This window comes from Myodes glareolus, chromosome 4 (assembly GCF_982192425.1).
Source record: "Myodes glareolus chromosome 4, mMyoGla1.1, whole genome shotgun sequence".
Taxonomy (NCBI): domain Eukaryota; kingdom Metazoa; phylum Chordata; class Mammalia; order Rodentia; family Cricetidae; genus Myodes; species Myodes glareolus.
Window position 1 is genome coordinate 59,397,069 of NC_142029.1, and position 27,545 is coordinate 59,424,613.

The following is a 27,545-nucleotide window of genomic DNA, read 5'->3' on the forward strand; positions in this document are numbered from 1 at the left end:
GCAGTTCTCAACTTGTGAGTCAAAACCCCTTTGGAGGTTGAACTACTCTTTCATATGGATCCCCTAAGACCATCAGAAAAGACATATATAGTATGAATTCTAGTTGGTCTTAATAATAAATACCCAGAATCAGATATAGGGGTTAATGCTGAAGATCAGAGAAGCAGAGCAGCCAGCCACAAGAGAGTTCTTATCTCTACCAATGCTCAGACTGAAGAGGCAGTCCTTTCCTTAGACAGCTTTTCCAGACTCCCATCTGTCTCCACCTAACCTCACACTGCAATAAACTTATCTCTTCTACTTTATCTTTCATTCTCTGCTCAGCCATATCACTCTTGTCTCCATCTCCCTAGTAGTGCTTGGATTAAAGGTGTGGGATTCCAAGTGCTGGAATCACCTTTTTGTGAGCTCTATTTCTCTTTTAGACATATTCAGTCTTGCATGGCCCATGGTGACCTTGAGCTAACAGAGATAGATCCCTCTGCCTCTCTCACCCTGAGTCCTGGGATTAAAGGTGTATGCCACCAGTCCCTGGCCTCTTGTGGCTTAACTCTGCACTCTGATCTTCAGGCAAGCTTTATTTGTTAAAACACAATCAAGATATCACCATACACATATTTACATTATAATTCATAACATCAGCAAAATTACAGTTATGAAGTAGTAATTAAAATAATTTTATGGTTTGGGGTCACCACAACATAAGGAACTTTATTAGAAACATAAAGAAAATGTCACTGCTCTGAAGGCTCATAGTCTCAGGGAATAGTGTTCCATGACTGTGTTTTTAATCTTTTCTCTGTACTTTCTTTGAATAATTACTTTCTGAATAAACAAACAAATAAACCATGAATTATAGATTTACTTCAGTGTATTGCTTGAATCATTCGAATTTATTAGATGAGCTTTTTCTTAAAGGCTACTACATTTTTCACAAAGATATACTTGTTTAGTCCTTTTTTTCAAAATTCGGTATTTTTAAAATTACTTTTCTCCTTTTTTATTGGAAATGGATTTTCTTCATAAATTATTCTGATGATGGTTTTACCATCCCCAACTTGTCACAGATCCTCCCCACTTTTTCACTGTCTTAACATTCAATTGGGGTGGCTTATATTTTCAGAGGTTTAGTCCATTTTCATCATGGTGTAAAATAATGATATGAAGACAGACATGGTGCTGGAGAAGCAGCCAAGTGCCCTACATCTTGACTTGCCAACAATAGAAAATGTGGTCTGAGACACTGGGTAGTATCATGGGTATATGAGACCTCAAACGCTGTCTCCACAGTGACACTCTTCCTCCAACAAGGCCATACCTTCCAATAGTACCAGTCTCTTTGGGGGCCATTTTCTTTCAATCCATCCAAATTTACCCCTTCTCTCTCTCATTAGGATATAAACCAGCATCTTAAAGTAATAATAAGATAAAATAAAAACAAGTAGCCAGAGTAACAGAAACACACATGCACAATGCATGCTCTCCCTTACAAATTTGTAAAAAGAGCCATAGAAAAAGCCAAAGAAACATAAAGATTCTGAGACACACATATTCACGCATGCAGAAAACCCATTAAAATGAAATGAGCAGCCATAATACATAAGCAAAAGATCAGGAAGGCTTTAAAAAGGAAAAAGTACTCTGACTAAGCATTGTGAGACACAAAACCTCCAAAAATATCATTGAGTTTGTTTTGTGCTGATCATCTAATGCTGGTCATAGGGCCTGCCCTTAAGAGTGGTTTGTATATCTAATGAGTCTCCCTTGGGGAAAAATAAGTTTTCCTTTGTGAGCAGTTATCAAATTCCCGGGTAAAGGATGGACCCTCTTGTTTACTTTTCCTTGGCTCTTGGACCTTCTATGACTTAGATCTGTGTGGGCCCTGTGGATGTTGCCACAGTCCTTGAGTTCAAATGTGGGTCTGGGCTGTCGTGCTTAGAAGGCCTTCCTGTTCTCCATCCTTTTCTGCTTCCTCTCTGGAAGACTTCCCTGAGCCCTGTGGGCAGAGATTTGATGGAGATAGCTATTTAGGACTGAATGTGCTAAGGTCTCTCATTCTCTGCACATTGCTTGGTTGTTCCCATGTACTGCATGAAGAAGCTTCTCTGATGATGGATGAGCAAGATCCAGTCCTATCAGTATAGCAGAAGCACACTAGTACTCATTTTTTTTTTATTATCAAGATTACGTTATGAAGCTGTCTCTCTGTCTGCAGATTCTGGTTCTAAGGATTTTTATCACCTAAGAATTGAAAGTATTTGGGAAAATGTTAGGTATACAGCCCAATGTAGAGTTTTTGCCCAGCATATGCAAAACCCTGGGTTCAGTCTCTAACACCGCAATGGTGATGGGGATGGACGTAGCTATTTATACAGTATTGACATTATATTATGTATTATAAGGATTTAAGGTTGGAGTTAAACTATGTAGGGGAATGTAACATATAGACTGTATTCAAATGCTCCATCATGTAAAGGACTTGACTATCCTTAAATACTAAAAGTTCCTACTGATACTTAAGAACCATTTTCATTGTGCTAGAAAAATTTCATTGTGACCTTTGATCTAATTGCAATTTGAAAAATTTCAAGGTTAGTGCTGTTCATTTTTCAGCTTTATTTAAATGCATTTGTTTTCTCATGTATTTTTTATTGCTTTTCTGTACAGAGAGCTCATTTATGTGGTTAGTAATTTGTTTTTTCAATTTGCTGCGTAGTGTGTGATACAATGCATATGCTTACTTGTTTTGTCATTTCATTGTTTTTCAGTGTGACTCTAGTCTATAAATCTGCTAATATTTTTGACTACATCTTGTTGACTGAGGTTTTTTGTCCCACCAGGTCCCACAACCGTTTAGTCCCAAAGAAATCACACAGAGATCTACAGCTCAGGCTGTAGATGTGGCTTGGTACCTTTTTTTGGCAAGGCAGTCACATCTTGTTTCCTGTGAGACTGGGTCAGGACTGCATAATGAGTTTTCCTCTTCCCAGAATTCTCCTGTTCTTGTCATCCCGCCTCTACTTCCTGCCTTGCTATTGGCCAATCAGCGTTTTACTAAAATACAGTTGACAGGTTACAAACCATTGTCCCACAGCAACAGTAGTGGGATTAATAGTTAATAGGATGTATGTATATATGTATGTATTTGGATTCACTAAATATTTTCCTTCAATAATCAGATGAGTTTATATTCTCACCGTCAGTATAGAGTGAGTTTGTTTGTCTCACATCCAATATTTGAGTTTTTTTAAATTATTTCCATTTCAACCTTTGTAGTGAGTATGTAGTACTGTTATTTTGTTTTCATTTATATTTATTTGATGGTATATTAAACACAATTCACAAGTTTTACATTTATTTTTAAGTTGTCAGTTTTCTTGCTTTTCTGAAGCTTTTATATGTTTTCATTATAAATAATTCATCATTGTGTTTCTGCAGCACTGCATACAGAGAAACGTAGGGTCTCTCTAAGAATGCTAAAGCACAGAGCTGGACTTTTACTACTAGCTATCTTACCTTATCCTAAAACTCTAGAAACTAGAGCTCATGGGTATTTGTACAATGACAGAACTGTAGGATAAAAATAGAGTTCAGAGGCAGAGTCACCCCTGTATGGTCAGCTCTTTCATGATTATAAAACATCATTTTGATTTCCTGTGTTAAAAAGTAAAAAAAAATCTAAATTTTATAGTCTAATTTGTTATTTTATTTCACAATTCTTTTAAATAGATTATTGTCCAATTTATGATTACTATGGATTCCTTATTTGTTTACTTCTGGTATGTGAAACCTTCTTTTGGGGAGACAATCACACATCTATTCACTCCAAATAGGTCATCGAATATAAAATTACACTTATATAGTTTGGCGCACCCGTGCATTTAATTAGAGTTATTTGATAGCTTGGAGGGAGGTTATTTACAGGCAACTTATAAGCAACTAAACCACTGAGAACTTCCCCACACTCCCAGCAAGTATTAACTGTTTATAATATACTTAGAAGGGGAAACGGGATTCAGGGTGTGAGGGTGTGGAAGGCTTTTGAGCGTCCTCACCTAGCAATCTTTAACTTCCATTACATCGTTGAAGATGGGCTTAGTGTTCTTTGTCAACCCCTACTCTCCTCTGGCATGAAAAAAAAAGAGAAGAGATTTAAAAAAAAGAAAGAAAGAAAAGCTGCTCATCAGCAAGTTAATGGCTAAACTTTATGCACTGGAATGTAACAGCTTTAAAGAAATGTTAAGGTGTTTTCTAGGTGTTACTATAGATGGCTTATAAAATACATTAATAATAAAAATAAAATAATCCATTTTATTAAAACGGCTACGTAAATAACAAAATTAATAGAGAGCATGTTCTCTGTAGACTAGGTTGGAACTCAGGGATCCACCTTCCTCTGCCTCTTGAGTGTTGGGATTAGGTGTGCACCACCACTGCCCGACTTGTTGCTTCTTAAGAATGGAAGTTCGTGACTCAGTGCTAGGAGGGCTTGATACTGTGTCAAGTTGACAAAGCTCAATCATGTAGAGACCTTTCCTCTCCACCCCGCTGTGCTGTGTAGTGTTTCTACAGTGTCCTGTGTTTATAAAGGCTAATACTGCAAGAGATGGCAATAGAATGTTTACAGGGGCTAGCTCCAGCATTTTAAAGTAAGATAAATCAAGATAGATTTGGAGATAAGAGGCAGAAAATTTGTTGTTGGAACAGGGCTCTAATGAATTACTCCAGAAAGTGTAATGATTGAAAAGATGCTTTACCAAGACCTGTGGTTAACATTAATTGGCAATGAATATTGTATAGGAAAGAATAAAATATAACTGAGGGAAAAGGAAGAAAATCATGTGAATTTTTAAAGAATTTTAGAAAACTCTTTACGTAGTGAGTTTGAGGTTTGTCTGAGCTGTATGAGATTGTGTCTTAGAAAAACAAAAGAGAGAAGTAATTGGGAACAGGAAATACTGGTGATTAAATAAAATCTGTTTTTTAAATATTGCATTAAGATGTTGGTTAGTTTGATGCAATTGGGTAAAGTGACAGACACATTTCTCATATTACCCCTGGCTTTAAGATACAGTGGTGGTAGGTGGTATTAATGTTGGAAAACCTGACGACCTAGGGATGAATATATGTCATTTGGCATGTATAAAGCCCTGGTTTCTGTCCCCACGTGCCTGTAATTAACCATTACCTGGGAGAGAAAAGGAGGATCTAGGAGTTTAAAGTTTGTTTTGTTTTGTTTTTAGCAACATAATGAGTTTGAGTTTAGCTTAGGCTATATGATATATTGTCTTACGAAAACAAAAGGGAGAAATAATTGGGTGCAGGAGATAGGGGAAATTTAGGCTACATCATTAGTCTATATATAGGAAGTATTTTGACTCTGCTGTATTCCCAGTATCTTGAATAGTTCCAAGAATGCCCACTAAGTATTGGTTGAAATGACAAGTTTTTGAGTAATTTAGCAGAGAAAGAAATTATAATTGCAGAATTTCCCAGGAATGTTTTAGTGAACCAAAATTCTCAGGAGAATATGCAGGAGAATATATTGAAGATGTAAAGATGGCAAAGTCAAGAGTAGACATGGTTAAATCATTAAATATTGTTATACAAATATCTGAGATTTTATTTTCATATCTTTATGAACTTAAATTTTGATGTTTGTAGTATGTTTTTATCACAAAAATTTTTAATGGTTTTTGTTTAGGGATTGATATGTTTTTCACCTATTATTTTCAAAACATCTTTTTATGATCAAACAGTTTGAGATTATGTTTATATAAAACAGAAATAAGTCTGCATTCATTATAATTTTTCTTTATCTTTTAATTCAGTCTACAAATAAGAAACCTCGAAAATCCCCAGGAGAAAAGAGCAGAATTGAAGCTGGGGTTAGAGGAGTAGGTCGTGGAAGAGCTAATGGACACCCTCAACAGAATGGTGAAGGAGATCCTGTCACATTGTTTGAGGTGGTGAAACTGGGGAAAAGTGCAATGCAGGTAATTTTTGGATGTTTCTATTTCTTGTATGAACCATGACAATCTCTGTAGGGTTTTCTAGAGTATATATCGACACTTCATGTACACTCTGTGTGTCAATATCTGTGTTTTTGTACCCAGGGTCTTAAATATTCTGAGCATGTGCTCTACCACTTAGATATTTTTTTAACCTCTGTATAACAGATATTTGAACCAAAGGTTATTCTTTGTAGGTTTATTCAGTTCATTTTGCTTATTTTGAAGGTATTCTTTGAGTTTTACTAAACAAAATGACTAGTAGGAAATGCCCAAGAGTCTTTCTGTTACCTTGATCTAGTTTTGAACGTGATTTGATTTCAGTTTATTTGAAAGAAGAGTATATGTGTGGGTATGTCTCTTGTCTGTCTATCTCGGTACCTTAGGTCCTCATGCTTGTGCAATAAGTTCAGTATTAATTGAGTCATCTCCTTAGTCCAATGTGATCTTTTAGAAATCTCTTTTACTATTTTTATGTTTCACTTATTCAACAACGAATTGTTTGGTAATTTATGATTTTATTGAAAACTTCACTATAAAGATAAACCATAGTTATTTTACTATTCTTTTAGCATGTTGTTACATTATTTTTTTCTATTAAAATATATTAATTGTTCATGTTTATTTCTGAACATTATCATTTAAAAATGTCATAGGTGAAACTTTTTGCTTCATGGGTTTTTTTCTTAACTTAATAAATAAATATTATATTTCTTTCCAAATCTTAAACTTCCACTCTTCATAAGAAGTATAGGAAGTATTAACTTTCTCAAGAAACCTTAAAGTGTGTTTTGTCAAGTATCCTGAGTGTTGAATACAAATTTGAAGTCCAGCATTCTGGTGGTTTGGCAGAAAGCTCACAAGATTGAGGACAGCCTGTGCTACATAGTTCAGTTCTGCCAGAAGAACATATAAATAACCCAGTAATAAAAAAGAAGTGAGCTGGGAGCGGTGGCGCATACCTTTAATCCCAGCACTCAGGAGGCAGGGAAGTGGATCTCTGTGCTTTGAAGGCCAGCCTGGCTTACTGAGCTAGCTGTAGGATAGCCAGCGCTACAAAAAGATATCCTGTCTTGAAAAAAACAAGCAAACCAACAAAAAATAAGTTCAGTTTCATTATTTTGGGGTTTTATATTTAAAAATTATTTGATAACTTAAATCAGTATTATTTTTATATACATTTCCTTGACAACCAGTGATTAACAATAAGCTAAATCTTTGTTTAATTTCTCATTTGCTAATTTTAAAATTGTGCTTTCAATTTTAATGTGAAAAGTTTTTAGATAATTTATGAAATAGTTACATTCAGCACCAACATAGTTTGCCATTAGCTTATCTTTTATTTTTAATTTGTATTTTGTTTTGAAGCCCTTAGAGGAATTTACTTTATATTGTCTCTTTTGCATATTCTTGTATAAGTTGGTTTTTGTATTTGTGTGGACAGGCAACAATGTGGATTATACTGGTTAAGATTCTCTATTGCACGACAAAGACTGAAGTCTCAGTTCTCCAAAGCAGTAGATGTTTGTCTGTGCATTATATTAGTGTGTTTTAAAACCAAATGCTTTTAAGTCACTAAGTTTGACTATGTGTAGTCATCATACTTTCAGAGAAGAATACTAACATGCTACAGAAATACTGATTTTTAAAATATTTTCTTCTCAATTTTGACCACAAAAAAATATAAGAACTGAAGTGAATTTCATATAAATTTCAGAATTTTTTATTTTTCTTGTTAAACTTCATTTCATAAATATTTTAATACATATTACAGCTTTCTGCTAAAATTAATATTGAAAAACATTACCAATACATTTTTATCAAATTGGCTTGGTGCGATAATGTATACTTTTAAGTTATTTATTTATTTATTTTAATTTTGTGTGTATGTATGTATGTTGGTGGTAGGGTGTGCACATGTAAGTACAGATGTCTGAGAATTCAGAAGAAAGTATCAGATCCCTTGGAGTGGAGATTTTAATCCGTCTGACATGGATGCTGGGCACAAGCACTCTTTACTGCTGACCCATCCCTCTAGTCCTATTATCATGTTTTAATACAGGTCCTGGGAATTATACATTGGTTCTTTCGTATATATAACAGCCAGTTTATCAAATGACCTATCTTCCCAGTCATAAAATCCTATTTATCACTTTTCTACGATATTTTCTGACTATGGATTGTGAATCAGAACACCACATTTTTCCAGAATTTAATTTTGATTCAATATTTCAACTATAATTTATTGTTTATTTTTAACTTTTATTTACTATGCTTTTAGGTTATTCATAATTTAGTATTCATTTTATTTTTACTTGGTATATTGAGATTAATGTTACAAACTGCCATTTTGTTTTTTCATACTGCAACTTATTGGTGGTCATTTTACTGTGAATTTGACTTCTGATTTTTCAGATTTATTTGTCTTTCACAGCCCCTAACCATGATTTATTGAGCAGGTTTAATTTTCTTTCCATATAATATTATAATATTATGCTTCTAAAAATAGTGCTTTTGGTCATTTTATTATACCTCTAAAATGTAAATATGGGATTGTTCTATAACTAATTTTTTGTGCATGCTTCCTGAACCAAGGTCATGCATGTTTAAATTATTGACAAGAACCTTCCATTAACAATGACGCTGTAATTTTGCTCTTTGTTACCTACCCACTTCAAAGGTAAAATCATGATAAAATGTCCTATGGAGAGTATAAAAACCATGTGTGCTTTGTAGTCTTGTAATCAAAGACTGAGGCTGAATCAACATGAGGTTAGAGCTGTACCCTATTTCTAGCAAACATTGGGGTGAGAGAATAAACAATGTTAGTGAGTTTGGAAATAGACTTAATGTGTGTGTGTTTTGTATAGAAGAATACTATGTAGTTGGTAGAGAAGAATTCCACAAATGAACAGAATTTGGGTTATGATAGAAAAGCAGTTAATGGTAGTCAGGAACTTGACATTTAAAGGTTAAAAGAACTTAGATTTCTCCCTAAAAAATGAGAATATACAGGTTTGTTTCAAAAATAAGGTCCTTAGTATACTTTACTACAGTGGAAGCCCAAAATCTACTAGACAAGTTTAGGTTTTTAGTGACCTTATAATGTAGTTATATTTTATTTATAATCTAACAAAACTTGCCTCAAGATAAGAGTGCAGTATAGCATGACTAATAAAAACACAGAGACAGATATTGAGGTTCAACCTGAAGGTCAGAAAAGCAAAACAGCCAGCCACCTACCCTTATCTCTACTTCCATTGTGTGGCTACTGGTATTAAAGGTGTGTGATGTTTTTCAGTCAGTAAGAGGCCTATTCATAAGTTAAGGGGCATTGAATTCCAGGAGTGGGTTTTCTTCACAATAGGATTTTACTCCTCTTTTCTGTCCATAAGGTGGCTTTTCTTTATATGTCATGCCATCAGATACATGCTGTGCATAGGCAATTTTGAAAGGCTCATGATATGGAGCTACTTTTATAATAAAACAAGGTCATCCCAATTGACTAAGTTGGTCTCAGCTTATTTCCTGGTCAGTTTTAATGTCATCTTGACACAAACTAGAATCTTCTGTGAGATCGACTTTAAGCGAGCCTGTGGAGCATTTTCTTAATTAGTAATTGATGGGGTTGGATACAGCCCATTGTTGGTGGTGCTAAATCCTGGGCTGGTGGGCCTAGGTTTTATAAGAAACATGGCTGAAAAAGCCTTGAAAAGCATGACCTCTGCATCAGTTCATGTCTTCTGGTTCCTGCCCTGTTTGAGTCCTTGTCATGGAAACCTTCCTTGATGAACTGACTAGAAAGTGGAAGGTTTTTTTGTTTGTTTGTTTGATTTTTTTTTTTGGTCTGTTTTTGTTTGTTTTTCAAGTCAGGGTTTCTCTGTAGCTTTGGAGCCTGTCTTAGAACTAGCTCTTGTAGACCAGGCTGGCCTCTAACTCACAGAGATCCGCCTGCCTCTGCCTCCCGAGTGCTGGGATTAAATGCGTGCACCATCACCACCTGGCATAAGGTGGAAGATTAAGCCAAGTAAACCCCCTTTCCTCCTTTACTTGTTTTTCGTTGCAGTATTTCATTGCAGTGATTAGAAATCTTAAGATTAGTCAGTTACGAAGGCGGCAAGGAATGGGCTGAGATGGGTGGCTTGCTTGATATGCTGGACAAAGGTGATGTCTGTGCTAAGTTTCATTTCTGGTTAATGTGAATCTGCCACGGCTGATGTAATAAGCCAGTCAAACCAAATTAATAAATCCAGGTTTATTTTGAGAAAAAAAAAAGATTATTCAGTTATAGGTAGCCTTGTAGTTTTATTTGCCTGTTTTTGTTTTTCGAGGCAGTGTTTCTCTGTGTAGTTTTGGTTGTCCTGGAACGGACTCTGTAGACCTGGCTGGCCTTGAACTCAGAGATCTGCCTACCTCTGCCTCTCAAGTGCTGAGATTAAAGGAGTGAGCCATCACTCCCAGTTTAGTGGAATTTTTTTCTGTTTGTAGCAGTCACATGATGTCCTTCTGTAATACTTCTGAGATTTTATCCATTTGTAGGTATTGTATTGTTTGCTTATTTCTGTCTTTCACTAGTTGCTCTCATTTCCATCAATTTGAAGGGATTAAAGAAAGACAAATATCTGTCTTTCATATTCCAGCTGAAACTGAGCTGTTTACCATGCCTATAGTAGGAAAACCAGTCACTGGCTGTCTACTCAAGGACAGACAGAGTCACTCCGTGTTCCTTCTGAGTTTAAATGGGCTAGAGTCTTAACTAAAGTATTGTTTTATTGAAGAACTACTTTTAAGACGTAGAATGCAAGCATTTTATGAGAAGGCTAAAAATGCCATAAGTAAATATGAAGAGCCGTTATACTTCAAGATGAGGCTTGAAGTATAGTAGCTAGGTTAAGCTAAGCAACTTTTATTGTTCCCTAATTATCCTAATTCTTTATCAATCTAAATTCATGTTATTTATCAAATTTGTTCTCTGATAACAGAATACATATATTTAGTCATAATTCCTTTCACACCCACACTCACACACATGTTCTTGTCTCCCACCTCCTGTAATTCCTATTTTCTTTCATGAGTGTCATTTATAAAACAGACAAATATATCATTCAATACTAACAAACTCCAGGCTTTGACTATCAGGAGTCTTCTAGCTTAAACCTAAAAATAAAACAACCGAATAAAATTCTGTCTAATATTTATGCTATTAAATATTATATAGTATAAATATTAAGAAATTACACTATGAGAGTTTACAGAAGAAATATGTGATACTTTTAAATCTGTGGTGAAAAATATTACTATAGGCTATTTTACTGGCTTCTTATAATGGGGGTGTTCATTTTCCCCCCATCATTGCAGCTTAGGGTCTGTGATCCTTTTTACTCTTTCCTTTTGGGAGCTCACTGTGCCTCTTATGGTTTCATAAAATCCACAATATTTCTATTGCTTCAGTTTCCCAGATGCTAGGATTAGAGGCATGAGGTGCCACATTGGCTTAGATTACAATCTTGAATTTGCATACTACAATGTTATCTTGATCGTCTGCTTGTCTTATTTTAAAGGAAATGACTCTACGCTTTAACATCACTATAGAATATTAACTCTGTCTACACTTGTCTACTTAGCCCTATGAAATACTTGACAGAATATTGTTTATTAATATAGTTAAGATCTCAGTGTATACTGCATAAGTGGGTAGACTGGATTGATTGTTATGCTAATAGGGACTTTAAAGGTAAGATTTAACATTTAACTGCTACTCAAACTGTTTCCCACAAAAAAAAAAAAACATCCCCTTATAGCTTTTGCTTTGTTTTCTCTCTCAAGTTTTACATTTTTCTTCCTAATCACCTCAAATTCCTTAGGGAAAAGGAATAATAGTGATTTTTATTTTGTTCTCTAGTACAGTAAGATGATAAATTTCATTTTGTTAGTGCTTCAGGTGCCTCTTAATGATCTTTCCACTTTTAAGGCTTTGATTAAAAATACTTGGAATGATTTGAGTGCATAAAACCTATGAGTATTTTTTTTGAACTTTTTGTATCTTTTTGTATATGTTTCTGCATGTAAACTTGTTTTAAAAACAGAATTACATACATTGTACTTAATATGAAAAAAACTATTTTTTGTGATTACTGCTAATAATCCTAGCTACATTTTATTCTATCTCATGAATAAATTGCAATTTAGTAAAATACTTCTTTATAGTCATTTAAATAGAGTAAATACTAATACCCACAGTACTTAGCTGTTTTCATTGACAGAAAGAATGCATGTAATAACAGTTTCCAGAAGGGCTGATTTTTATGTATTTTACTTCATATTAAGAAAATTCAGGCCCGCTACTGGCAGAGAAACATTTCTTCACTCCTTTTGAATCCAGATGTAACTACTTAACTAATTATTAGCTGAAATAATATGTGTCTTAGAATATTTTCTATGAAATGATTTTTTTCCTGTTTTTTTTTATTGATTTTATTGAACTCTACATTTTTCTCTGCTCTTCTCCCTGCGTCTTCCCTGCATCTCCCCTCCCCTCTTCAACCCTCTTCCAAGGTCCCCATGCTCCCAATTTACTCAGGAGATGTCTTTTTCTACTTTCTACTTCCTATGTAGATTAGATCTATGTAAGTCTCTCTTATTGTCCTCATTGTTGTCTTAAATTCTCTGGGATTGTGGTTTGTAAGCTGACTTTCGTTGCTCTATGTTTAAAAACCACCTATGAGTGCGTTCATGTGATAATTGTCTTTCTGTACCACATTTTCCTTAACCATTCTTTGGTCAAGGGGCATTTAGGTTGTTTCCAGGTTCTGGCTATAGCAAACAATGCTGCTATGAATATAATTGAGCACATGTCCTTGTGGCACGATTGAGCATCCTTTGGATAGATACCCAAAAGTTGTTTCCTAATTTTCTGAGAAATTGTCACACTGACATCCGAAGGGGCTTTACCAACTTGCATTCCCCCAGCAATGCAGAAGTGTCCCCTTTCCCCCACAGTCTCTCCAACATAAGTTGTCATCAGTGCTTTTGATCTTGGCCATTCTTACAGAATAAGATGGAATCTCAGAGTTGTTTTGATTTGCATTTTTCTGATGACTGAGGATGTAGAACATCTTAAGTGTTTTTTTTTTAAGATTTATTTATTATGTACACAGTACATAATATGTATGCCTGCAGGCCAGAAGAGGTCACCAGATCTCATTACAGATGGTTGTGAGCCACCATGTGGTTGCTGGGAATTGAACTCAGGACTTCCGGAAAAGCAGTCAGTGCTCTTAACCTCTGAGCCATCTCTCCAGCCCCCATCTTAAGTGTTTTAAAGCCATTTTAGATTCCTTTGTTGAGAGTTCTCTGTTTAGGTCTGTACTCCATTTTTTTAAATTGAATTATGTGTTCTTTTGGCGCCCAATTTCTTGAGGTTTTTTTTTTTTTTTTCTTTTTTGGTTTTCCGAGACAGGGTTTCTCTGTAGCTTTGGAGCCTATCCTGGAACTAACTCTTGTAGAGTAGACTGGCCTTGAACTCACAAAGATCTGCCTGCCTCAGCCTAGTGAGTGCTGGGACTAAAGGCATGCGCCACCACTGCCCTACCAATTTCTTGAGTTCTTTGTATATTTTGGAGATGAGACCTCTGTCTGATGTGGGGTTAGTGAAGATCTTTTCCCATTCTGTAGGCTGTCGTTTTGTCTTGTTGACCATGTCCTTTGCTTTACAGAAGCTTTTCAGTTTCAGAAGGTCCCATTTGTTAATTGTTTTTTCTGTGTCTGCTGCTGGGGTTATATTTAGGAAGTGGTTCTCTGTGCCAATGCATTCAAGTGTACTTCCCACTTTCTCTTGTATAAGGTTCAGTGTGGCTGGCTTTATGTTGAAGTCTCCCTTAAAGTTTTGCGCTTGGTGATAGATATGGGTCTATTTTCATTCTTCTACATGTTGATATCCACTTATGCCAGCACCACTTGTTAAATATGCTTTCCTTTTTCCATTTGATATTTTTTTGCTTCCCTGTCAAAGATGAGGTGTTCGAAGATGTGTGGGTTGATATCTGGGTCTTCTATTTGGTTCCATTGATTCCCCCTGTCTGTTCTTATCCCAGTACCAGGCTGTTTTCAGTACTGTAACTCTGTCGTAGAGTTTGAAATCAGGGATTGTGATGCCTCCAGAAGTTCTCTTATTGTACAGGATTGTTTTGCCTATCCTGTTTTGTTTTGTTTTGTTTTGTTTTGTTTTTGATTATCCTTTTAAAGTTGAGTACCATTCTTTCGAGGTCTCTGAAGAATTTTGATGGGCATTGCATTGAATCTGTAGATTGCTTTTGGTAAGATTGCCATTTTTACTATGTTAATTCTGCCTACCCAAGAGCATGGGAGATCTTTCCACTTTCTGGTGTCTTCTTTAAATTCTTTCTTCAAAGATTTAAAGTTCTTGTCATACAAGTTTTCCACTTGTTTCGTTAGAGTTACTCCGAGATATTTTATGCTATTTGTGGCTATTGTGAAGGGTGTTGTTTCTCTGATTTCTTCCCCAGCCCTTTTATCCTCTATGTACAGGAGGGCTACTGATTTTTTTGAGTTCATTTTGTATCCTGTTACATTACTAAAAGTGTTTTTGAGTTGTAGAATATCCTTGGTAGAATTTTTGGGGTCGTTTTTGTAAACTATCATATCATCAGCAAACAGTGAGAGTTTTATTTTTTCTTTTCCAATTTGTATCCCCTTGTTCTTCTTTTGGTGTCTTATTGCTCTAGCTAGGACCTCAAGAACTATATTAAATAGATACGGAGAGAGTCGACAACCTTGTCTTGTTCCTTATTTCAGTGGAATCGCTGGTAATTTCTCTCCCTTTAATTTGATGTTGGCTGTTGGCTTGCTATATATTGCCTTTGTTATGTTTAGGTATGTTCCTTGTATCCCTGCTCTCTGCAAGTCTTTTATCATGAAGGGATGTTGTATTTTGTCAAAAGGTTTTCCAGAATATAATGAGATGATCGTGTGGTTTTTATTTTTCAGCTTGTTTATTTGGTGGATTACATTTACAGATTTTCGTATGTTGAACCATCCCTGCATCTCTGGGATAAAGCCGACTTGATCATGGTGGATGATGGTTCTGATGTGTTCTTGGATTTGGTTTGCCAGTATTTTATTTAGTATTTTTGCATCAATGTTCATGAGTGAGATTGGGCTGTAATTTTCCTTCTTAGTAATGTCTTTCTGTGGTTTGGGTATTAGGGTAATTGTAGCCTCATAAAAAGAGTTTGACATTGTCCCTTCTGTTTCTATTGTGTGGAATAATTTGCAGAGTATTGGTATTAGTTCTTCTTTGAAAGTCTTGTAGAATTCTGTGCTGAATCCATCTGGTCCTTTTTTTGTTAGGAGACTTTTGATGACTGTTTCTTTAGCAGTTATAGGTCTGTTTAATTAGCTTATCTGGTCTTGATTTGATTTTGGTAAGTGATATTTATCCAGAAGATTTTCTATTTAAGTTTAATAATTTTGTGGCGTATAGGTTTTCGAAATATGACCTGATGATTCTCTGTATTTTTTCCATGTCTGTTGTTATGTCCCCCTTTCCATTTCTAGATGGTTAATTTGGATATTCTCCCTCCCTTTTTGTTAGTTTGGATAAAGGTTTGTCTATTTTGTTGATTTTTCTTGAAGAACCAACTCTTTGTCTCATTGATTCTTTGTATTGTTTTCTTTGTTTCTATATTGTTGATTTCAGCTCTCAATTTGATTATTTCCTGGGGTCTAGTTCTCTTAGGTGCTTCTTTTTATTTGTAAATTTTCAAGTGTTCTGTTAAGTCACTAGTGTTGGATTTTTCCAGCTTCTTTATGTATGAATTAAGTGCTATGAAATTTGCTCTTAACACTGCTCGCATTGTGTCGCATAAATTTGGGTATGTTTTGTGGTCATTTTCACTGAATTTTAGGAAGTCTTTAATTTCTCCCTTTATTTCCTTCTTGACTGACCCATTGATGATTCAGGTGAGCTTCGTTTGTGGGTTTTCTGGAATTAATTGCTGTTGACTTCTAGTTTTAAACAATTGTAACCTGATAAGGTACATTGGGTTTTTCCAAATTTTTTTAATTGTTGAGGTTTGTTTTGTTACTGAGTATGTGGTCAATTTTTGAGAGGGTTCCATGAGGTGCTGAGAAGGTATATTCTTTTATGTTTGGATTGAATAATCTGTAGATGTCTGTTAAATCCATTTGAGTCATAACATTTGTTAGTTCTTTTATTTCTGTTCATTTTTTTTGTCTGGTTGACCTGTCCAGTGGTGAGAGGGGAGTTTTGAAGTCTCCCACTATTAGTGTGTGTGGTTTAATATGTGATTTAAGCTTTACAAGTATTTCACATATGAGGGTGCCCTTGTATTTGGGGAATAGATGTTCAGTATTGAAATTTATTTTGATGGATTTTTCCTGTGACTAATATGAAATGACCTTCTTTGTCTCTTTTGACTGATTTTAGCTTGAAGTCTGTTTTGTTAGATATTAGGATAGCTACACCCACTTGTTTCCTAGGTCCATTTTATTGGCATATTTTTCCCAACCCTTTACTCTGAGACAATGTCTGTCTTTGAGGTTGAGATGTGTTTCTTGTATCCAGAAGAAGGATGGATTCTGTTTTCGTTATCTCTTAACCTGTGCCTTTTTATAGGTGAGTTTAGTCCATCCATTTATATTAAGGGATATTAATGACCAGTGATTGCTATCTCCTGTTAATTTAATTTTCATTGTTTGTGATTTTAATTTGTGCATTTTTCTCTTCTTTGGGATTTGCTGCTATGAAACTGTCAATTGTCTATGTTTTTGTTGGTTTAGCCAGCTTCCTTGGGTTGGAGTTTTCCTTTTAGTATTTTGTGTATGGTTGGGTTTGTGGCTAGGTATTGGTGAAATCATGGAATATCTTATTTTTTCCTTCTATGGTGATTGAAAGTTTTGCTGGGTATAGTAGTCTGGGCTGGCATCTGTGGTCTCCTAATTTCAGCATAACGCTTGACCACATCCTTCTGGCTTTCACTGTGTCCAATGAGAAATTAGGTGTAATTCTGATAGGTCTACTTTTATATGTTATTTTGCCTTTTTCCTTTGCCGCTCTTAGTACTCTTTCTTTACTCTGTATGATTAGTGTTTTGATTATTATGTTGCAAAAGGAATTTTTTTTTGATCCAGTCTATTTGGTGTTTTGTAAGCTTTTTGTATCTTCATAGGCATATCTTTCTTTAGGTTGGGAAAGTTTTCTTCTATAATTTTGTTAAATTTATTTTCTGTGCTTTTGAGTTGAACTTCTCCTTCTATACCTTTTATTCTTAGATTTTGCCTTTTCATGGTGTCCGATATTTCCTGGATATTTTGGGTTAAGTTTTGTTAGATATAATGTTTTCTTTAAGCAATGAGTTTATTTCCTCTATTATATCTTCAGCGCTTGAGATTCTCTCTTCCATCTCTTGATTTTTGTTATTTATGCTTGCATTTTTGGTTCCTGATCTTTTTCTCATGATTTCTCTTTTTATAATTCCCTCGGCTTGTGTTTTCTTTATTGTCTCTATTTCAGTTTTTACGTTGTGAATAGTTTTTTCGATATGTTTGATTTCTTTTTCTTGGTTTTCTTTGAGGGATTTTCCAATGTCTTCCTTTTTGTTTGTTTGTTTGTTTGTTTGTTTGTTTGTCTTTTCCTCCATTTCTTTAAGGGAATTTCTCATCTCCTCTTCTAGAGTTTCAGACATTCTCTTGATGTTATCTTTTAGGTCATTTTCTTCTGGTTCATCCATATTTGGTTGTTCAGGTCTTGCTGGTGTAGGGCCTTTAGGTTTTACTGGTGTTGTGTTGCTCTTCGTCGTGTTGCATATGTTCTTACCCTTTCTACTCATGTTTTCCTCTAGTAGGCGTGATTTAGGCTGGGTCAGATTTTGTTGAATAATTTTCTAGGTGCCCGTGAATCCAAAGCTCCGATGGTTGTTCTTCGTGGTACAGTCAGTGCCACGGTTCTAGTTACCCCGTTGGTTTACTCCGTGTTCCTGGAGATAGCTCAGAGCTCCTGTTCTGTGCCCTGCTCCCTTTGAGTTTGCTGTCTCAGGCCTAATTTTTCTTAGATTACTGGCTTTGACCTGTTTCTGTAAATCTTGGTCTGAATGCTCTCCTGCAGAAGTCCCTGACTTGGAGTTGGTCCTGAAAAGGTTTCTGGCTCCAGCTACTATCTTGGAGTTCCCAGGCTCCGGTGCGCCCAGAACCGCAGAGTACCTGGTTCAGGCTTACTCCCTCAGAGGTCCCAGACTCACGCTAGGACCCCCAGAGGTTACAGGTTCTTGCCTATTCCCTTTGATGTCCCAGACCAATACCCAGACCCACAGAGTTCCTGGCTCAGGCCTACTCCCTCTGAGGTCCCAGACTAATGCCTGACCCCACAGAGATCTCTGGTTCCTACCTATTCCCTTGAATGTCCCAGATTTACGCCCAGATTGGCAGTGGTCCTGACTCATGCCTGGTTCCCAGGAGGTTCTAGACTCACACCCAGACCCACAGGGGTCCTGGCTTAGGTCTACTCCCTTGAATGTCCCAGATTCATGTCCTAACCCTCAGTGGTCTCATGCCTTGGCTCAATAGCTCAGCGGTTACTCCTCTGTACCTGTTCTGGTAGAGATTGCTGACTTGGGATCAGGTTGTTGACTCAGTCCTGGTTCGCCAGTGTCCCGGTACTGGTTTGGCTCTTGGGACTAGATTGGTTCCTGGCTTCTGCTCCCGTGAAGCTTTTTTCCTCAGGCCCACTCTGTCCTAGGTAGCTGTTTCCTATGAAATGACTTTTTAATGATTTTTCTTTTTTACTGATAGAAAAATCAATGGACCTGTAGTTTACGTTTCAGAATAATTGTGTCTGTGATGCTATTAGGTAATCAGTATTGTGCTGGATACTTTTTAAAAATACCTTAGAAATAGTGACAACCTATATAGTTGTTGCACGAATAATAAAACTCAGAGAAAGATATTGAGATGCAAGCTGAAGTTCATGAATGCAAAGTGGGTAGCCATTGACTCTTACCTCTATCTCTGACTCAAATGGGCGGTTGTGCCTCCACATATCCTCAGACTGAGACTGAGTAAGTTCCTCTTTCATCCTCTCTTTAATTTCTCTCTACTGCTAGTATTAAAAGTGTGTACCACCATGCCCAGCCTCTATTTCTAAATAGTGTGACTGCTGGGATTAAAAGTGTGTGCCACCATTGCCTGGTCTGTATGTCGGACTATTGTGGTTAGCTTTGCACTCTGATCTTCATGCAAACTTTATTTCTTAGATCATAAACAAAATATCACTATGTATAGATACCTGGGGTATGGTTTTCTCATGTGATTTCTGTGTATATTTTTAATAGTCAGTTTTATGTTTTATGCATACAAACCAGTACATATTTATTGATGACATTATTTATATAGTCTTTTGTGTGTGTGTGTGTGTGTGTGTGTGTGTGTGTTGCTTTTACCAGTTACCAAGAGACATATGGGGGGGATCTCGGCCATAATTGTGATGTTTCTTATTTCTTCTAACATTTCAACTTTTGTTTCATGTGTTTTGAGGCTCCTGTTATTTGTTATATATAGGTTTAGGATTGTTACAGGTTTTTTGAACAAATACACACACACACACATATTAGAAATCTTTTTGATATTGTTCTTTCTCTTGATTCCTTTCCTGTCAGATACTAGTATAGCCATATCAATTTTCTTATGATCAATTTTGAACAGAATATCTTTTGTTTTATGCTTTTACTACAGCCTATTTGTACCTATTCAGATGTAAATGCTATTCACTGTTCTTGATAATGACAAAGTATCAATAATCATATCAACTATTGAATTCCAAAAGAAGGAATGAAAAGGTTGTAATGATATTTGCAGACTCTTAGGTAATATGAACAGTTTTCACATGGCACTCACTGTGTAGCTTAAATTGGCCTGAACTTCTTATGTAGCCCAGGTTGTCCTTGAAATTGTAATTCTCTTTCCTCACCCTCAATCAGTGGTTCATTTTTTTTGTATTATATTTAGATGTCATTATACCTGTCATAAAAAATGCAAGGTTTTTTTTTGTTTTAGTTTTTTTTACTTTTAATATTAGTGCAGTAATACAGTATAAGTGAGAAGGAAGTTGGCAAGACTTTCTTTTAATTTAGTTGTCTTACAGAGAATAAGTGGCTCATATATCAAGGATAATAATTGTTTCTTTTGTATATAGAGTTTTCTTCTGTTGATGATAGCCTTCATGCCTTTTATTTTTATTGTGAAAAGTAGCTGAAGACTAAATGATGGTGGTAGACTGAATGCTGGTATGCTGGTATAAGCTAATGGGCTTTGGATTATTTGGAGAAAAAAATTGTGACTTAGATACTGTTGTTGGAGTGTTATTTCTAGACTGCATATTTCCACTCCTCATTTCTTTCACACCATACAGAGGATCCCAGTTGATTACTGTAGTATTATATCAACATTAGTTTAATTAAATAGTATAAGAGAACCATTAATTTATAAATTCCTCTCACCAATTGAGGGAGTTTTATCTGTATTCATTCAACCATTTTGCTATTGCCTGAAAATGTTTCCTTATTCTAGAAGATGTGAATATGGAAAGTAAGTTTCTGAAATGACATATCCTATATTATTAAAGTGTAGTTTTTATAATGTTTTAAATATATATTAATGTATTATGACTTCTGATAACTCTTAATAATAAAAGCCCAGAGTCAGATAGTATGGAAATGGCTGAGAGATTAGTGAGATGAAAGAGCAAAACCGCAGCCACCTTACCTACTCAATTTCTCAGCCAAAAAGGGACTGAGCTCCTGTCTCTTCCTCTCTTATCACTTTCTCTCTCCACCCAGCCATATCACTTCCTGTCTGTCTGGAGGTCCAGACCTCTGTGGTTAGATAATAGCTAGCTCTGCCCTCTGATCTTTAGGTAAGCTTATTTTTGTATAAACAAGATGTCACCATGTTTCCCCATTTTGTCCAAAAAATTAAGAAAAGCAGGTTATAACTAATCTAAGAAAAATTGTACAATAAGTACAATAAGTATACTCAATATATACAGGAAATAAGTACATCAAAAATGTCTAGTCCATTAACAGTTGACCAATTCAGAGAAAATCCTCTTATATCTATTCTATGTTGGTGAATCCAAAAGGTTATATTCACTTTCTATTCTACCTTGCATTTCCAAAGTTATCTTTTTATGTCTCTCAACCTTATATACTTTACATTTCTTTAGTGAATTTCGTTTCTGACTTTGGTATCAAGGAAAACTATAATTATAAGGTCTTCAACTCCATCAGAGACCAAAGAAGGAGGATATGCAAGCATGCAGCTTCCAAAAAAATGTGAGAAATGACCGAAACAGCTGGCTGTCTGGACAGTCACCCAAGGCTCCTCTGCAACATTGGGACATCAATCTTTGGCCTACAGGCCTAGCATATCTGACTGACCTTTCTGTGAAGGATATTCTGAAGGGCTGTTCTACCTTGTCTTGACAAAGTTTGGCAGTCCTTTCTTTGTGTCCTGCATGTCCAATTTGTACAGGATACTATAACAGGTTAGGCAAGATACATTTTTTACCCACTGGCTAACCTTTGCTACAAAGAAAGTGATTCTATGTGAAATTTCTTCAAAGCCCATCATCTTTGAAGTAGAATGGTGCTACCACGAGCAGACATGTCTCATTGTCATATAAAACAAGAACCTGGTATTTTCAGACATCTTAAATGCCATTCTCTGTAGATCTTTGAAGTGTTTGAATATAACCTGTCTATATAAAATATGTCTTGTTTGACCTTGAAAACATACCTAATACAAGTCTGATTGTAATAGGTGACTAATTGGTAACTTGTATTTTTTTACTATCTTAAATAATTGTTAATAATAACTTTCAAGGAATTGAGATTTTCATTACATTGTTAAACGACTTACACAGGTACCAGACCTTGAACAAGCTAACAGTATTCTCTAACATAATTAATCACAACTGTGTATCAATATACAAAAAATCTAAGCCAATGTAAAATATTTAAAACTAGTTCTTGTTTTTTTAGTTTAAAAGTAGATTCAGTAATCTACCTTTTAATCCTATTTGTATATACCTCCTTACTTGTTTTTAGAGTAGAATCAATAATCTACCCATATATCCTATCATACTTGTATTCCTCTTTTTTTTACAAAGCAAGAACTCTAAATATGATCTCCTTTGTTCAACTTCCTGACTATAACCAGTAACAACTTGTAACCAATCCCCCCTGCTAAACAATGACTAATATCCATAACCATTGAACAACCAAAATCCACCCACCCCATCTCTCAGTAATGTCAGTGTCATATTTTTATATTTACTTCTTGCTGTCTGAGAGCAATGATGTCTTTAAAGTATTCTGAAAAGAAAAATTTAGGTTAATTGTCATATCCTGAAAGAGGTAGTTGTATCATTTGTTGTCCAGTCTGTATGTAATAGGTATGTGCAGGACTTGTCTCAAGTCCTGACTCGAGTAGTCTGTGAGGCTGAATCATTTCAGCTAGCCACCACGAAATTGTTCTGAGCAGTTTGTAGTCGAAACCTGATCTTTAGGTAGTGTTTTTCAGCTTTATTGTGTTATCATAGTCCTGGTGTAATCATTGTTGTGCGGCCCCATCCTCCTGTTGGAGACTTTAGTTGTCACTGTTAGGCATGGTCTTGATTCACTGTAGAAAACTTACACATTTTAAATGTCATCTGTAGGGGATTTCAAAGAAGTTCCAAGACCATATGTCATTGTGTACATCCATCCAGAGTACAAAAACTTAATTCCTGATTACTTGATAGAAACTCAAATCCGAAATCATGTACAGGAAGCAAGATGAAGTCTTTTTCTAGAGTTAGTTAGTACTTTATATGGCCATTAATATGGCAAAGTAAACATATATATGTATTTTTAATCTTATAAATTTTGATATACTATTATACCTTAATAAAAGATATTAAAGAATCAATATGAAACTAAAGGATTATGAGATTAGTGGCAATAAAATATTTCTTTAATTTTTGTTTTTCTTTCCAATATGAGGCGGCTCATCTGACATGGAACATATTTTAGATTTTACTTTACCAAGCATGCTTGGGTTTAGAAAAGGAAAGAGCTATACTCCAACTCCAAAGCCAGTTTTAATTTTTAATTGAACTGGGACTACTCTTTATTCTCCTAATTTTTTTTAATGATTTGTTCTTTTTCTTCATATGTCTCATGTGTCCAGTAGTCTTCAAAATCTTTAGCTAGATGCCTTCATTCCCCTTAAAAGACAGAAACAGAATCCTTTCCCAACCCTAATTTTGGGGAGTTTCCCTCATGGTAAGTTACATTTGATGAAATAAGCATTTGTTAGTTTTAAAGTTAGTTTACATGGAATGACCATGCTGTTTCATTAAATAGTACCTCTTCTAATCTCTTATTCACATCTGATCTTTATCAATTTTGACAGTATTTATACCTTTTCTTCTCCTGTGGAAACAAAAACAAAACCCTGTCCCCAATGTAACTCATGACTTGGTTTCCATTTGGAGGTCAACAAATCTTTAAAGTATGCCAACTGATTTAATTCCCTATAGTTTTCTGTTATCCAATGTCTCTCTACAGCTGGTATTCCTTTTTCTTTAGCATTTGAAAAACTGAAAGTTAATAAAGCATTATGCAATCTATATCTGTGGGTTCTTTATTACCTCTTTCTGTTTATTTAACATATCCTGTAGAGTTCGAGTTGATCTTTCTATTACTGTCTTGCCTGTAGGATTGTGTGGTATACCTGTAATATGCTTTATATTATGACCAGCAAAAAATGTTTCAGTTTTTTAGAGTCACATGCTGGAACATTGTATGTCTTTATTTGTACAGGTGTACCCGTGATAGCTGTAACTTCTAGCAAATGTGTGATTATTGTATCAGCCCTTTCTGAACTCAAAGCAGTTGCCCACTGAAAACCTGTATAGGTATCAATGGTATACTATACATAAGTTAGTTTTTCAAATAATATAATATTGAACACATTCATCTGTCAGGTTTTATTCCTTTGAGTACCCTTTGGGTTCCTGCAGGTGTGGTGTTTAGTTGTATAAAGAACAATTACAGTATCTCCTTATAATTTCCTTGCCTTATTGCCATGTGATTGAAAAGTTCTCTGTTAAATTTTGCTATTCACATGATATTTTTGAGGAAATTCTTAGGCTTATATCCCATTTTCAACCAATAGTTATCAATTGTTCTATTATTTATTACCTTGTGCTAGAGGGCCTGGTTGACCTATATGGGTTCAGACGTGTTATATATATGGAATTATTCCTATTCCTGATTATTTCTTGTAACTGATTTACTAGTCAAGCCACTTCTGTGTCATCTGGTATAAATTCAACGGTTTCAATATACAAAACAACTTTCAGCATATTGCAAATCAGTCACTGTGTATAGATACTCTGTAAAATCCATTAATACCACTAGAGTTGCATATAATTCTGACTTTGGACAGAATCATAAGAGCTTAGATCCAGTTTACTTAAATTTTCTGTTTTGTGCCCTGTCGTTCCTCATTTATTTACATCAGTATAGAGTATAGGGACTCCCAAAAAATGTGAATAAGGATCCAGCTGGTTCTCTCTATAAGTTGAATTCATTAGCTCTTGGGATAGTTGTTAATCTCTCCAAAAAATTTACTGCAAGCTATTTTCTAGGGTTCATTTTCTTCCCATAATTTGTCAATTTCATCATTACTAAAAGGCAGTACAATTTTTGCTGGGTCTATTCTTACTATAGAAGAAGTCTCAATTTTTCTTTTAGAATTAAGTCAGAGACCATTTCCAAATACAGTTTTAATTTTTTACTTGGTTCATGTGGTGAAAATGTCAGTTCTATGATAATATCCTCCCTCTGCATTGAAATTCCTGTAGGAAATCCTTGGAAGATAATATGGCCAGAATGCAGTTAAGATTTGGATGCACATGATTGACACGTGCAGTTTGTAATTTCTCTTCCAGCAAAACCAGTTCTCTCTCACTTCCAGCTGATAACTTTCTGGAACTATTTAAGTCCTTGTCACCATCTATGGTTTTGAACAAATTACTTAGTTCATCAGGTTTTACCCCATCAGTGGACCGTAGATTGGAAATGTCTCCTAGCAATCTCTGAAAGTCGTTAAGAGTCTACTCTCAGTATCTTCTAATTTGTGCTTTTTGGGGTATAATTTTTTTGTAAACCTTTTTTATAACCTAAATAATTAATAGAATCTCCTCTTTGTATTTTTTTTCCAGGAGCATTTTGTAATCTCCAGCAAGGCAAATTTTTCTTTACTTTTTCAAACTTCTAAAGTATCTATATTTGATTTAACTGATAAGATATCATCCATTTAATGGTAAACTTTAGATATAGGACTCCATTAGTGTTACTCATAAAATGTGAGTAAGGATCCAGCTGGTTCTCTCTATAAGTTAAATTCACTTGTTCTTGGGATAGTTGTTAATCTCTCCAAAAAATTCACCTCTTGTATCCATGCATCGTCATGATCACGAGATTCACTATTGACTGTATCTTGAATCCATTCCTCGAAGTGTGCCATTTTTTCCTTTAATGGCCTAATTACCCTTTTGCATTGTGCACTAACATTTTCAAAAGATTCACTTATTTGTCTAGCTTCTGAAAATGGTATCATTATATTTATTACTGATTTCAGTCTTTGTAGGAAATCCATAAAGACTTCCTTTGTGCCCTGTATAACTTTAGTAAATGACTCAATTTTTCTTCCTCCTCCTCCAATTCTGAACCAAGAACTCAAATCTTCTGTGCTGCATAAATTCAGGGCCTGGTCATCATATGTAGTTTGCCTTTGTACATCATAATCTTCTTCCTTAATAAGGTGGTTTGGGGAGATTTCCATGCCTCTAGATCTACGTCTTAGCCTCTGCAGTCCACAAGGTCTTTAATTTTAATTTACCATTCTCTAAGACTGCTTTAGCCAAGTCTCTCCAGTCTTTAGGGATAATTCTGTTACATATTGACCAAGAGTTCTTTGAACAATGTTCCTGTCTTTGAAGTATGCAATTTATTTCATCTGAATAATAAAGGGTCAGGCTGCTGCTATTGGAGATTCTTTAAAATATACTATAACTTCTTAATCATTAAAAGAAAGCCTTTTAAATGAAAGAACATACATATAATTTATAGCTTCAGAATAAGATGAACAAACCAGATTCAATGAAAACTTTTTTTTCTCTTTCGTCAAACCCTTTAGGAAATTTTTTGGTTTTTCTAGTTTCTTTTTTTCGAGGAAGATTTTTTAAAAAAATAATTAAAATATAATTATGTTACTATTTTCCTTTCTTTTCATTCCTCCAATCTTTCTCATGTACTCCTCCTTCAAATTCATGGCCTTTGTTTCTTTGATTGGTTTTTACATATATATGTATATACGTACATATGTATATACATTCCCAAACACATAAATATAACCTCTTTGAGCCATATAATGTTATGTCTCTATATAGAATTTCATGACTGACCACTTGGTTTTAGACAACAGTAGTTTGGTACTTTTCCCTGAGGAAAACTTTTTTTTTTTTTTTTTTTTTTGGTCTGAGTTTGAGACCCCTTGAGATTTTCCCTTCCATATTAGCATGGCCATAGGTGTTATATATTTTTTTTCAGATCTTGTGTAGGAAGCCAGGTTCATGTAACATCATGGGTATAACTTCTCTGTTGTTTCTAGAACATATCATTTTTGTGAGATTACAATAACATATGTAATATAGTTCTTGACCTCATTTTCCTCCCACCTAAGTTTGCATCAATAAACTTGAAACAATCTAAACTGATTGTTTTGTGAAGTCTTTAGTCTAATGACTTTTATATACGCACAAGCGCACGCACACACACACACACACACACACACACACACCTTGTATTTTCATTTGTTTAGTCTCATCTGTCCCTTCTGACAAGATGTCTGAGTTGAGACAGTCTGACTTCAAACTTACATCCCCTTTCCTCATCGTTTTGACTGCAGGGTTTCAGGTACATCACCATTCCCAGAAATCTGCAAAAATTTCATCTTTCTATTATTCGAATGATATATTTTATGTCGTTTAGATTAAAATAATCCTGTATTGAATTTTATTTTAAAAATATTTATTCACTATTTATGAGCTTACATTGTATTTAATGTGAGATGTTCCATGATTTCTTTCATTTGCTTCCCCATTTTTACCTCCTGATTGTATAAAACTTTCCTCTTCCTTATACCCTTGTATCAATTTGATTGTGAGGTGTCTTGTGTAGATACATGGCTTTCTTTCTCCCCTCTCCTCTTCTCACTCTATTGTCCCTTCCCTTGCTCTTCTCTTTACATCTCTTTTTTATTTGGTTACGTTCACACTTGATAATGCTTCAAAACCCAGACAGGATTTTTGCGCTTTGGACTTTAGTTACATAGAATCCTGTTACTTCATGCTTTTCTCTGAGCATTTCAATAGTATAATTTCATTCATTT

General features: G+C 35.1%; 1 protein-coding gene across 3 annotated transcripts in view; it reads left to right on the forward strand.

The window, feature by feature from the left end:
• Nucleotides 1-27,545, forward strand: part of Stag1 (STAG1 cohesin complex component) — a 329,217-nt gene that overhangs the window by 103,925 nt on the left and 197,747 nt on the right. For all 3 annotated transcript variants that reach the window (XM_085689622.2, XM_085689621.2, XM_085689623.2), the window contains one exon: nt 5,832-5,996. In XM_085689622.2, coding sequence (XP_085545748.2) covers nt 5,832-5,996 — 165 coding nt within the window. The remainder of the gene's footprint in view (nt 1-5,831; nt 5,997-27,545) is intronic.